The 11,024-nt window shown below is 35.6% G+C and overlaps 1 protein-coding gene across 1 annotated transcript in view; it reads left to right on the top strand.

Moving 5' to 3' along the window:
• The first annotated feature begins 2,735 nt into the window (after positions 1-2,735).
• Positions 2,736-11,024, top strand: part of ifnlr1 (interferon lambda receptor 1) — a 14,386-nt gene continuing 6,097 nt past the window's right edge. Inside the window, exons 1-6 of the mRNA XM_065299002.2 lie at positions 2,736-3,034; positions 4,018-4,144; positions 4,373-4,539; positions 6,364-6,542; positions 7,505-7,643; positions 9,061-9,185. Coding sequence (XP_065155074.1) covers positions 2,944-3,034; positions 4,018-4,144; positions 4,373-4,539; positions 6,364-6,542; positions 7,505-7,643; positions 9,061-9,185 — 828 coding nt within the window. The 5' untranslated portion in view covers positions 2,736-2,943. The remainder of the gene's footprint in view (positions 3,035-4,017; positions 4,145-4,372; positions 4,540-6,363; positions 6,543-7,504; positions 7,644-9,060; positions 9,186-11,024) is intronic.

The raw sequence follows: 11,024 nt of genomic DNA, 5'->3' as shown, positions 1-11,024 counted from the left end.
CACACAAGTAAAATGTTGCAATGACAAATAAATGTAAATATGAACAGTCATTAAAACCTTTTGATCTAAATAAGCAGCTAAATGTTTTATATCAGTGACAGATTATTAGTATGGTGTTGGTGTCTTTTAAAAGATGTTGTTTGGTGTAATTCAGATCATTTGGGTCCTGGTAAAAATCTGATTGATTTATTATTTTGTAGTTGTCGTGGTTATTGTATGAGAAGCTGATTGTAGATGGCTTTTAGGATCAGAAACCTTTGTTTCAGTTTGTCATCACATTACTGAAGATTCATGTAAATAATTTAATTTACTGTACAGTGGTTCTGAAACTGGGGAGCGTGAGATTGAGGCTCGGATTTATGTCATTTAATTCATGTGTAATTAAACCTCAGGACTTATTACCAACACCACTACATTGTATCATTTTATATGTTTTGTTTCATTAAAATTCTAAGTTTGAGATTTTAATGTCATAATTTTTGGGTGGGTGGAGGTCACGAAGGGATGCATGATGCCACTGCTTTACTCTATGATGCTGTGAGTGTTTCAATGACCAGTGCTCATGAATATGGAAACTGAAGTATCCTATTACTCTATAGACAAAAAGGTTTTTAATAAATAAAATATTGTTTCATTGCCAGTAAAACACATGTACAGTATATAGTTTCTATTTGTAGGTTTGGCAAAAAGTGAGTTTTAAATCGTGCTAACAAATATCAGTGGTGTGAATTCAGAAGTGTTTCGGTAAGCGAACAAAAGGATTTGATCATAGAACACTGCTGTTTAGCCAATCAAAACACATTTACTGTCTGTCAATCATTGTGTTTTTTTTTTTAAAGTTTTTCTGACATCTGTTTGGACAGTTGGAGATGGGGGTCTAATGCAGAAGTTAATTCTGTCAAAGGTTAGCAAACATCTCATATTCCTCCTGTTTTGAAGTTTGACCTGTGCCAAGTCCTGTACAGGGTTCCCACGGTTCCCAAGTTTGTGAATCTGGAAGGGGAAAATTCAAAGCCCTGGGAAGTTTTTGAAAATATACATATAGATCATTGAAAGTGCTTGAATCTATTTTATGCAAGAAGTTTTCTGGGAAAAAAATCCATATTATTCCCTGTGTAGTGTAGGATAATATCATAAAAATTGTAGACTTTTTAAGCACACGTGCTAAACTGTTGGCTTTAAATGCTTATATCTTCTGTATGCGAATGCTGATTCATACCCAAATGCTTTTCTGCATAGTTGTGTTTGACACATGAAAACATCTCGGGTTACGTATGTAACTGTTGTATTTCTGAGAAGGGAACGAGATGCTGCGTCTCCCTTGCCATACTTCCTGCGTCCCTGTAACGCCGTCTTTGGCAATATTTCAGATAGTGATATACTTCCTAGCTCCTGCGTCACCCTGTCTTTGTCGTTAGGCCTCACCATTGGTTGAATTTGATATACACATTTAGACGCACTTATCCCTGGAGGCGTCCCCAAAGTGTCACCACAGTGACGCAGCGCGAGTTCCCTCAAAAAGGAACTGTAACAATGTATCTTAAAAAGTAACACAATGTAACCTTGCTCCTACTTGAAATGTGTCCCCACATTTAGTCCTTGAATTTGAGGGTATTGGACCTGAAAGGTCCTTGAATTTAAAGTTAACTAAGGTGTGGGAACCCTGCCTGTAAAACTTCACAACTTCTCTTATAGCTGCTTTCTAGTATTAACACGGATAGATCCCCATCACCTAAAGAAGAAAAAATGAGTGTATTTTCATTACAGAATAAACTGGCTATGCAGAAAACTGTGTTTACATGGGACTTGGAGATTGTCAGGTTTCTCGTAAAGCAGTTATGTCACCACCTATATCCTACACGTTCACATGACCTTACACGTTATCAGTTTATTAAGCATAATCTGCGTAAGTCTGTGCATGTAAACATACTCAGTGTTTACTTTCACCAGCACAGCACACTGCGTCTTCTGTTGTTTATACTATTTGGACAGATCAACTGAGATTATCACAACCTTATCGTAAAATCCAAACTTTCCTGAATAAACAAACCAGTGGTATTTGGGAAACTAAAGTATTTGAAGAATGTCTCATTTGCTTTAAAAACTTTCCCATCGTCAAGTTTGCTGTTTTGCCCGAACATGAAGCCATTAGTTCTCCAAAACACCAATGACATTCAATGGAAAGCAATGAAGTGTCGGCGAAGGAAGAAACGTAAAAGTCATAATGTCTCACCAAGGTTGCAAAGTCTGTTATTTATAGTCAAATCTCATCATAATCATTGAATTTATCTTAACTTTATCTCCTTTAACATTATAGTTGTGCTCCCACTGTATGTGCATGTTTTCTTACATTTTTTTCTCCTTTATTTCGAGACAAAATGGATGCCCAAATGCGACACAACATATGATAGGACTTAATTTAGTCTCTTGAGCAACATCTGAGAACTACAGTTTTTCATTTGGGAGAAGCATTAACATGTGAACTTGCACCGCGCCTGCTGTTGTTGCAGGCAAGCCTTTAAAAACGATCATGTTGTGTGTCATTATGGACAATGTAGGGCAACACATTATACTCAACACCACCCACAGCCCAAAGAAATTCACACTACCCTACTGAAAACTAGTTCCTTATTTCCAGTTTCATTTTTTCATCAGATAAAACCTGAAATGTGAGATGTTAATGTACGGAGGACACACGGCCTCGATAGGCGGAGACCAACCGCAGAAAACAGGAACATAGATAAGACGCTCCAAAGTTCACATGCACACCTGAGCATGACAACACCTTTATTTTTTATTCGTGTGAAACCGACTGGACTCTGTTCTTCTGTTACTTAAACAGCAACCATCAAATCATGTTCATACAACTTCAACAAGTTTGTCAAGATGAGATTATTGCGAGCTTGAGGATGCAAAGGAAGGAAATTATGTATTTCTGACTGGATGTTTATTGGAAGTTTTACACCAGGATATCTTCTCACGGCTGTGGATATGTGGTCCCTAAGTGCTGTGGTTCTTCTGCTATGTTTTAATGGTGAGGAAAATTAGTATTTTGATAGTTTGATACATCTGACATTAGCAGGTAAATTGCAATTGCATATAATAAACTAAAATAAATTTGCATTATTTTAGAGAAAAGTTCATTTGAACAAACACAACAAAAGTATTTTTAGTAATATATTGTATGTATAATGTTAAAATTGCCACTTTGTAGGTGTGCCATTTTTGCTTGTGTCCTTTAAAATACAAATGAGCTGACCTTTGCACTAAACAGCAGTGCCGTGGTTGGATGGTGCAGATTAAGGGGCAGAATTATCCCCTTATGACATCACAAGGGGAGCCAGATTTCAATGAGCTATTTTTTCACATGCTTGCAGAGAATGGTTTACCAATGGTTTACCATTTGGCTGACAGTTAATTGTCTAATAACTTGTGACGATTATTACGATTAATTGCCTGTTTTGTTTCTTTGACATTTAATTCTTGTTTGTTCATGAAATAATTTTCACACATTGTTGTGATTATTTAAATAAATCTTTTGCAAGGTTTACCTGGCAGTAAATATTAATACACAAAACACATATTTAAAAGTAATCTGATACGGTCTAGTTAATACAGGCGCTGCAGCTCCCCCTTGTGTTTTTTACAGAGATGTGCAATCATTGCGGTGATCTGAAATCATCGCAATGAGGTCAAACAATCGCGATGAAACGATTATTTATTCATTGTGACAGCTCTAGTTGTATCTTCTGTTAGCGACAGACTCTTTTTGGCTTGTATGCACATGTTCATCTGCTGGACAAACTACACAACATTGTTACGCAAAAGAGCTTGTGGTGGCTTTGTAGATGCTGGTGTTTGTATTAACCACAGCAATTGTGGGGTTATAAATAGAAAGTGTCTGTTTATGTATTTTTTTTTGTCTGGAATGACGGATATCTTGTTTTGAGATCAACACTACTGTGAAAATTTTTTATCATCAAGACCTTTTAAATCTGTTTTTGTCATTTTCTGCAGGTTTTTGGTGTGATGGATGTAATCTGACAAAGCCTTATTTTGAGTCCAGGAATTTTCATCATGTTCTCCATTGGAATAAAGTTGATATTCCGGGTAAAGTTGTTCTCTACAGCGTCCAATACCACATGTAAGTGACTGGATCTTCTCATTTCCTTCCCTCTTATTTTTTCTCATTTCATCTTTCTCTTAAAAGCATACATTGAGTGTACAGTAGATGTTATAAAAACAATTAGAATGGAGGACTGCTTTATGGCTGCTCTCCTGTACAACTATGTGTTGCAAGCAGTGCTGATTTAAAAACTTTTTTCTCATAATCAATCTTCTCATGTTATGTAAAGGCTTTGGTCTTTTGCAGCTATGGTGAGCCATACAAACCAGCGATGTGGTGCCAAAACATCACAACTCGTCTATGTGACCTCACGTCTGTAATGACGGTGACTGAGGTGACCACCAGATATTATGCCAAGATCACAGTGGATGGACTCTGTGTGGGAGAAATCGATTTTTATCCCTATGTGAAAAGTAAGATTTTGGGCCCTATCTTGCACCCAGTGCAATTGACTTTGTCAGTGACGCATGTATCATTCGTATTTTGCACCGGCGCACAGCGGGTTTTTCCCTCCACAGACGCACGTCGGCAAACTAGGGAATGAACTTGCGCTCCCTGGGCGGTTCAGCGCAAAAAAAGAGGCGTGTTCCGGCGCAAACCATCCCTGATGCTATTTTGCAGTTTCAAAAAACAATTGCGCCACTGACCAGAAAAAACTAGTCTAAAGTCAGTGGCGCGTTGTTCATTATGCTATTTTAAGTGCGCATGCTTGACCATAATGTATAGCGTGCACAACACGCATACACTTTGCATCTAATCTACACAGAATCAAAAGTTATTTTTGCAAATTATAAATTGTTACACTTAAAAATATTAATACACGAGATAAGGGGAATCATAGTGGTGAGCATTGTGGTGATAGTTTTTATTTATTCTCATGCAAATAACGATTAAAATATTTTCATAACTTTGTTGTGTGGCTGTATTACGTTTATTTTATGTAAATAATAATTAAAATGTTTTCATAAGAAACCTTAATGTATGTGAACTTGATTTACTTTGGGGTTGGACCTTGCTTGCGTTTCTTGGGTCTGATTTCAAAGCCCCCAAACCCTTTCAGCGGTGAGGGTGGACGCAGCGATGTCCTCTGCTGGCGTCAGTAGAGGCCGTTACACGGCGTGCCCGATTTATGCTGGCAAGCTTGGGATTCCCTCGTCTCCTGACATCATTGTAGCGCTTGGCGCAACGATGGGGATGCCAGCTGATGAGACTGTGGCTATTTCCTCTCACGCCTGTTTAACCTACGCTGATTTGGGCGGGTTTCTCCCATCCCCATACAAAACAACTTCTCTGTCTTTGACTGCTCTTACAAGAACGTCGGTCTCCTCGGCTGTAAACCGCTCCTGGCGTACGCCTGGTAAATCCGTCATAATAATAGCAACCCGCCATGGAACTTGCGCCCTTGCGTTTAAAGGGAATGTTGGATAGAGTTCTGATTGGTTTATTTGACGTTACGATCCGCCCACAAAGTCACTTGCGCATTGCGCTTCGCACTTGCGTTTCAGATCATTAAAATAGGGCCCTTTCTGTCATTCTCCAATTTAGATAATAAATCAGATTGTACGTTTAAATAATCAACCCATTCTCTGAAATGCGTAGCACACAGCTGAAAATGCGGGAAATACATACACCAAATTCCAATTTTGCGTGCATATGATATGCCAGTCCTTCCCGTTCACTTATATGGCACATCTCTCGTGTCGTTTTATTTATTGGTCTCGCTTTTGTTTTCTGTTTTGCATTTTCACTTGGGTTTGGGGTTAGATTTGGGATTTGCTTTAGGATGTCATTTAATATATAGGTTTCTTCATGATTTGTCTATTTTTAGACCGTGGTTGCTGGGAGTTGGGTAAGAATTGGGGTTTGGGTTAGGATGTCATTTTATGTAACAAAATTTTGCTCTTACCCAAGCAACAATGGTAAAGAAAAAACTGAAAAAATGAGAAACCAATACATAAAACGACACAAAAAGATGCGCCGTAAAAGTGAACGGGAAGGATTGGCATATCATATGCAAGCAAAATTGGAATTTGGCGTATGTGACTTTTCAACTGCTTGCTATTTATATGCATTTCATTAGCTGAAATAATACACAGGCATCAAGTGGCTGCCCAAAACTAAGTGTCTATTGTATAGACGTATAGACAAAGTAGTCATATATTATCCCATTATCTAGTTGGTTTACCTGAATTGGTTGGTTATTCTTTCTCTTATATTTCCTTATTTTCTTACTCTAGCCATTCTGGAAGCTCCAGAGGTGTCCGTGTCTTGGAATGAAACGTCACTGAACGTTAAGATTTTACCCCCGATGGGTCCGGACAAACGCTCCATGAAGGACATCAGCTGCTGGGGAATCTGTCAACATCCCATGAAGTTCACCGTTAAGCTGACGCAGCCCAAGTTTGCAGTCGGAATGGTCCGTATTAATATTGATTAGGGTTGTAACGGTTTGAAATTTTCAAGGTATGATAATCGTCTCAAAAACTATCACGGTGTTCATAGTTTCACGGTATATGTTATAAAATTATTATTATAATCCTCAGCTATAATGACACTTAAATGAATGAAAACAGATATGGTTTTTGGTTGAACATTTGGTTTATTATATCAAACTTTTTTTAGAAAAAATCTTTTGGAAAAAAAAGACAAAATAAAGCTGCATCACTCATTTGAACAAAATAAGAAATAAGTTATTTCTTTTTTTAGATATCACCTATGTATAATCAACTTAAAATTGACTTATGAAATGTGCTTTATGGCCGATTTTCATGACTGGATTTCGGGATTCTCTCTGCATCACGGAAATAATACTGCTTTAAATTATAAACAAAACACATCTTTATCTGCACAGAGGGATGTGTTTGCGAATATGGTAGCACATGTTCGACGTATTTCCTCCTTTTACAGCCACTCTTCGTCACATTTCTTGCAAACTGGATATCCATCTTTAAGGACAACATGCGCTCATTTTTGGGATACCCAAAGTATTCCCAATGCAGATTTTAACTTTCTCAGCGGGGGATAGAGGTTAGTTTTTGTCTCTGAAAAAATAGATTTTTTTCTCTGGCTCTAAATTTTTTTCTGCTGTACATAAATGAGTGGTGTCTAGCAGTTATGTGAAATGAAGTAGCATATGCGCAGTAGCACAGGTGAGATCTCCTTTATTATAATTTTTTCCAAAACTGGTAATAAGCAAATGTTTATGGTATGATAATCGTGCATGTTAATATCATGATATACCGTCATACCGGTATACCGTTACAACCCTAATATTGATACAGTAACCGCTTTGTCTTAATATTACGAGACCTGTCATGAAGATGTGTTTTAAGATATTGTTTTCTTCTGGTTGTGTTTTTGTGTTGTTTCTCTCTGAAGGTATACGAGAGTACAGATTCAGTATTGGTGTTGCCTGTAGAAACAGACACGAAGTATTGTGGAGATGTTGTATATTCACTCACACATCCCATCTCATCACGTCAAAGTGAAACAAAATCATTCTGTGTGACTACCTCAGGTAATTCAACACTTTTTGTTTTGAAGAATCTGCCTCCATACTGCATCGACTGGGAGTTATTTAGCAAAACAATTGTATTTTCTATTTTGTGTAGCATTTTCAAATCTGACTTTCAGGTTAATGTTAATGTATATGTCCTTGATCGAGTAGCAGTGTTTGTCCTAACACACATATTCATTTATCTGCCTGTCCTTCATCTTTTGGACTCTTTTTTTAAATCTTTTCCCACCAGTGTTTTTTTTTAAGTTACCAGCCAGTGCCAGCATTTTTTTAGTTGAATGCTTCCAGAAAATTCTATATAAACACATAATATATGAAATGAAAGAACAGACCATTTGCTTTCAAACAAACAAACAAACCAAAAAGTTTGTTTTCTTTTTATTACCTCTCAAATATGGGTAGGGTTTCTTCAAAAATACAAAATTTTGAGCAAAAAAGTTGTGTCACAATTGGCATTTGCATACACAATGGAAGCATTTTCTCTTAATTGATGAGATAATTTGCCAATGACGGGGAAAGAGTTAAAGTCTTTACATCCTTTTTTTCTCTTCACTTCGTTTATGTTTCTTGTTGTTTTGATTTTGTGTCTTTTTTTAATGCACAAAACATTAGGTTCCAAACTTCAAAATAAGAGTCAAAATAAAGAAATGTATCCTGCAAAAATTGCAGGGAATTTTCTTGGGAAATGCTTATTACAGCGCTAAATCATTAATTTTTTTCATCTTTATGTTGTTGATCAGGAAAATATTTAGACATGTTTCTTAAAACAGCACCGTATATAAATGTACTTTTTAGGCAAAATTGCATAAAAATATTAGAAAATATTTTGGACCACAAAACGAGTCATAAGGGTATTTTTCATAAAGATTTATACATCATCTGAAGGTTGAAAAAATGAGCTTTCCATTGATGTATAGTTAGGACAATATTAAACTGAGATAATACAACTATTTGAAAATCTGGAATCTAAGGGGGGTTTTCGAATTAAGGTGCAAAATCGCATGTAATGTTGTCCAAATAAAGTCGTTAGCAAATGCATCCACTCACAAAAATAAAGGTTTGCTATTTTTAAGGCAGGAAATGCACAAAATATCTTAAAAACCGTAATATCCTGGGCATAAAAAAATCGATAATTTTGACCCATACAGTGTAGTTTTGGCTTTTGCTACAATATACATGTGCTACTTATGACTGGTTTTGTGGTCCAGGCTCACATTTGTTTTCAGTTAATATATATTAAATAAGTTTTATCCCACTTGCAAGTTTTTTTTTATTGATTTATGAAGAAAAAAAACAATCTTCCAAAGCATGTTTACAAAATGTTTAGGTATTTACTTACTGTAAAATAACACCAAACACATAATTGCATGCATATGTTTTTTAATAAGCGTGTGATTTTCACGATTATCTCTTTCAGCAAGTAACACCTGGTTTTGTCTAGTTCTCCTGCCTGCTCTTCTGGCTGTTCTCCTACTCATAATCTTATCCGTGGTGCTTTGTCAACAGTCCATGAAAGGGAAAGGTTCCTGGCCAAAAGCTCTGGTAAGTGATTGACGTCATACTGACTCTCTGGGAAATTCCAGGTGAACATTCTGTACAGTACACCTCAGAAATTCAGCTCCTCCCTGTTTTACCGGCAGCAAAGTCCTGTTTGACAGGAGACTTGAGTTTCTGCTAATCTTCATGAAGGAATGTGTCATCTAGTTATGACTTTTAAAAGCTGTAAATGACGTGACATAAACAACAATCTGTCATATGTACAGTACGCTATGAAACGTTTTGATGCGCATTCATCATTTATTATTCAGGTTTAGAATAACAGTGAGGTCAACAGTGAACAAAAAATTTATGCAAATCAGTCTTGTATGTGAAATCTGTGTATATATATATCAGTTCTGCACTGCAACCTCTGAATGTCTATCATTTATGTTCAATTATATAAATCAAACAGATTTACAGAAAAGAAGTTGAGTTTAAGCTTTTAACTAGTAGTGTTTGTAGATTAACTCAAGCAAAGCAAGTGATACATTTTTTGATTTTATTCCCTCTTTTTGAATTTGTGATAACAGAAGATTGTGCATAATAGGGTGGTAAATTTTTTTTAAAATGTTCAACTCTAACCCCCTAAATGTGTTAGGATATCAATAAAAACACACTGTGCAAAATTTTGAATTGTTCCTACAATATCTAGAGGTTGCTCAAATATTTTTGAATATTTCTGAAATCACATATTTTTGCAAAAACTGTAGCTTTTAAAAACGCACAACACACATAAAACTTATTTTAGTCTCTTCTGATCTGAGTAACCATATAGCGGACTTGCTTCGTGTTGCTTCAGCCATTGTCTCAGTGTATATTCATTGTCTATTGTGCTTCATTCATATTGACTCTTTCTTGCTTTGAAAGACATATCGAAACTAAAACAGGAGTTTTAACAGAGGCGGACACTACTTAAGTATTTTAACTTTCTACTTAAAAGTTAATTTTTAAGTATCCGTATTTTATTTGTGTTTTTCTTTGGAAAACATACATTCCAAAGCATATTATCGAAATTTCAAGGTTTTGGTTTATATTTAATATTTAAGTACATTAAACATCTAGTATTTTTTTTTACTTTTACTTAAGTAAAAAGTACTTTCGTACTTTTAATCAAGAAAAGTAAAAGTACACAATTTTATGTAATTAGGTATTAAATCAATTTTAATATGCAATATAAAAGGAATACACAGTATGATTCTATGCTTTAGAATGTAGTGAAATTTTTTTAGTAAAATAAAGTATTTTTTCCCAAGACAAACACTCTGATAATGCACAGATGCTTGGAAAATTTACTTAAAATACATAAGTAGTGTCCGCTTCTGAGTTTTAATTGCATGGAGCATGGTCAAATAAGTCCATTGTTGCCATAAGTAAATATTATTAAACAGTTATGCATGCTAGCACAAAGTATTACATAATATACTAATGTGTTAAACTGCAAAGGTCTTGAGCAACCTCTAAATATTAATTAATAATGAAAATCTTTCCCAGTTTTTTATTTATTTATTCAAACATATTGGTGGGGTGAGAGCATGAACTTTTAAAAGTTGAAAAATAAGGACCACCCTAGTGCATAATTATATTTGTTCAGTTTAAGACCCTATAAAACCTCACACTGATTAAACAGATCAAACATTTGGGTACATTGACTAACTAAGTGTTAAAAAATTTCTTACTGTAAGTGAAAAATTTAAGGTGAAAAAACATTTAAATTGGTAAATTAAATTAGAAACATCTTAAATATTTAAAGGTGGTGTGTGTACATTTTAGCAGCTTCTAGTGGTAAGATTGCGAATTGCAACCAGCAGCTCACTCGTTAATTTCAAAATGCATATGGTAGCC

The sequence above is a fragment of the Paramisgurnus dabryanus genome, chromosome 13 (assembly GCF_030506205.2).
Source record: "Paramisgurnus dabryanus chromosome 13, PD_genome_1.1, whole genome shotgun sequence".
Lineage (NCBI taxonomy): Eukaryota > Metazoa > Chordata > Actinopteri > Cypriniformes > Cobitidae > Paramisgurnus > Paramisgurnus dabryanus.
This window is presented reverse-complemented; position numbering and strand designations above follow the sequence as displayed.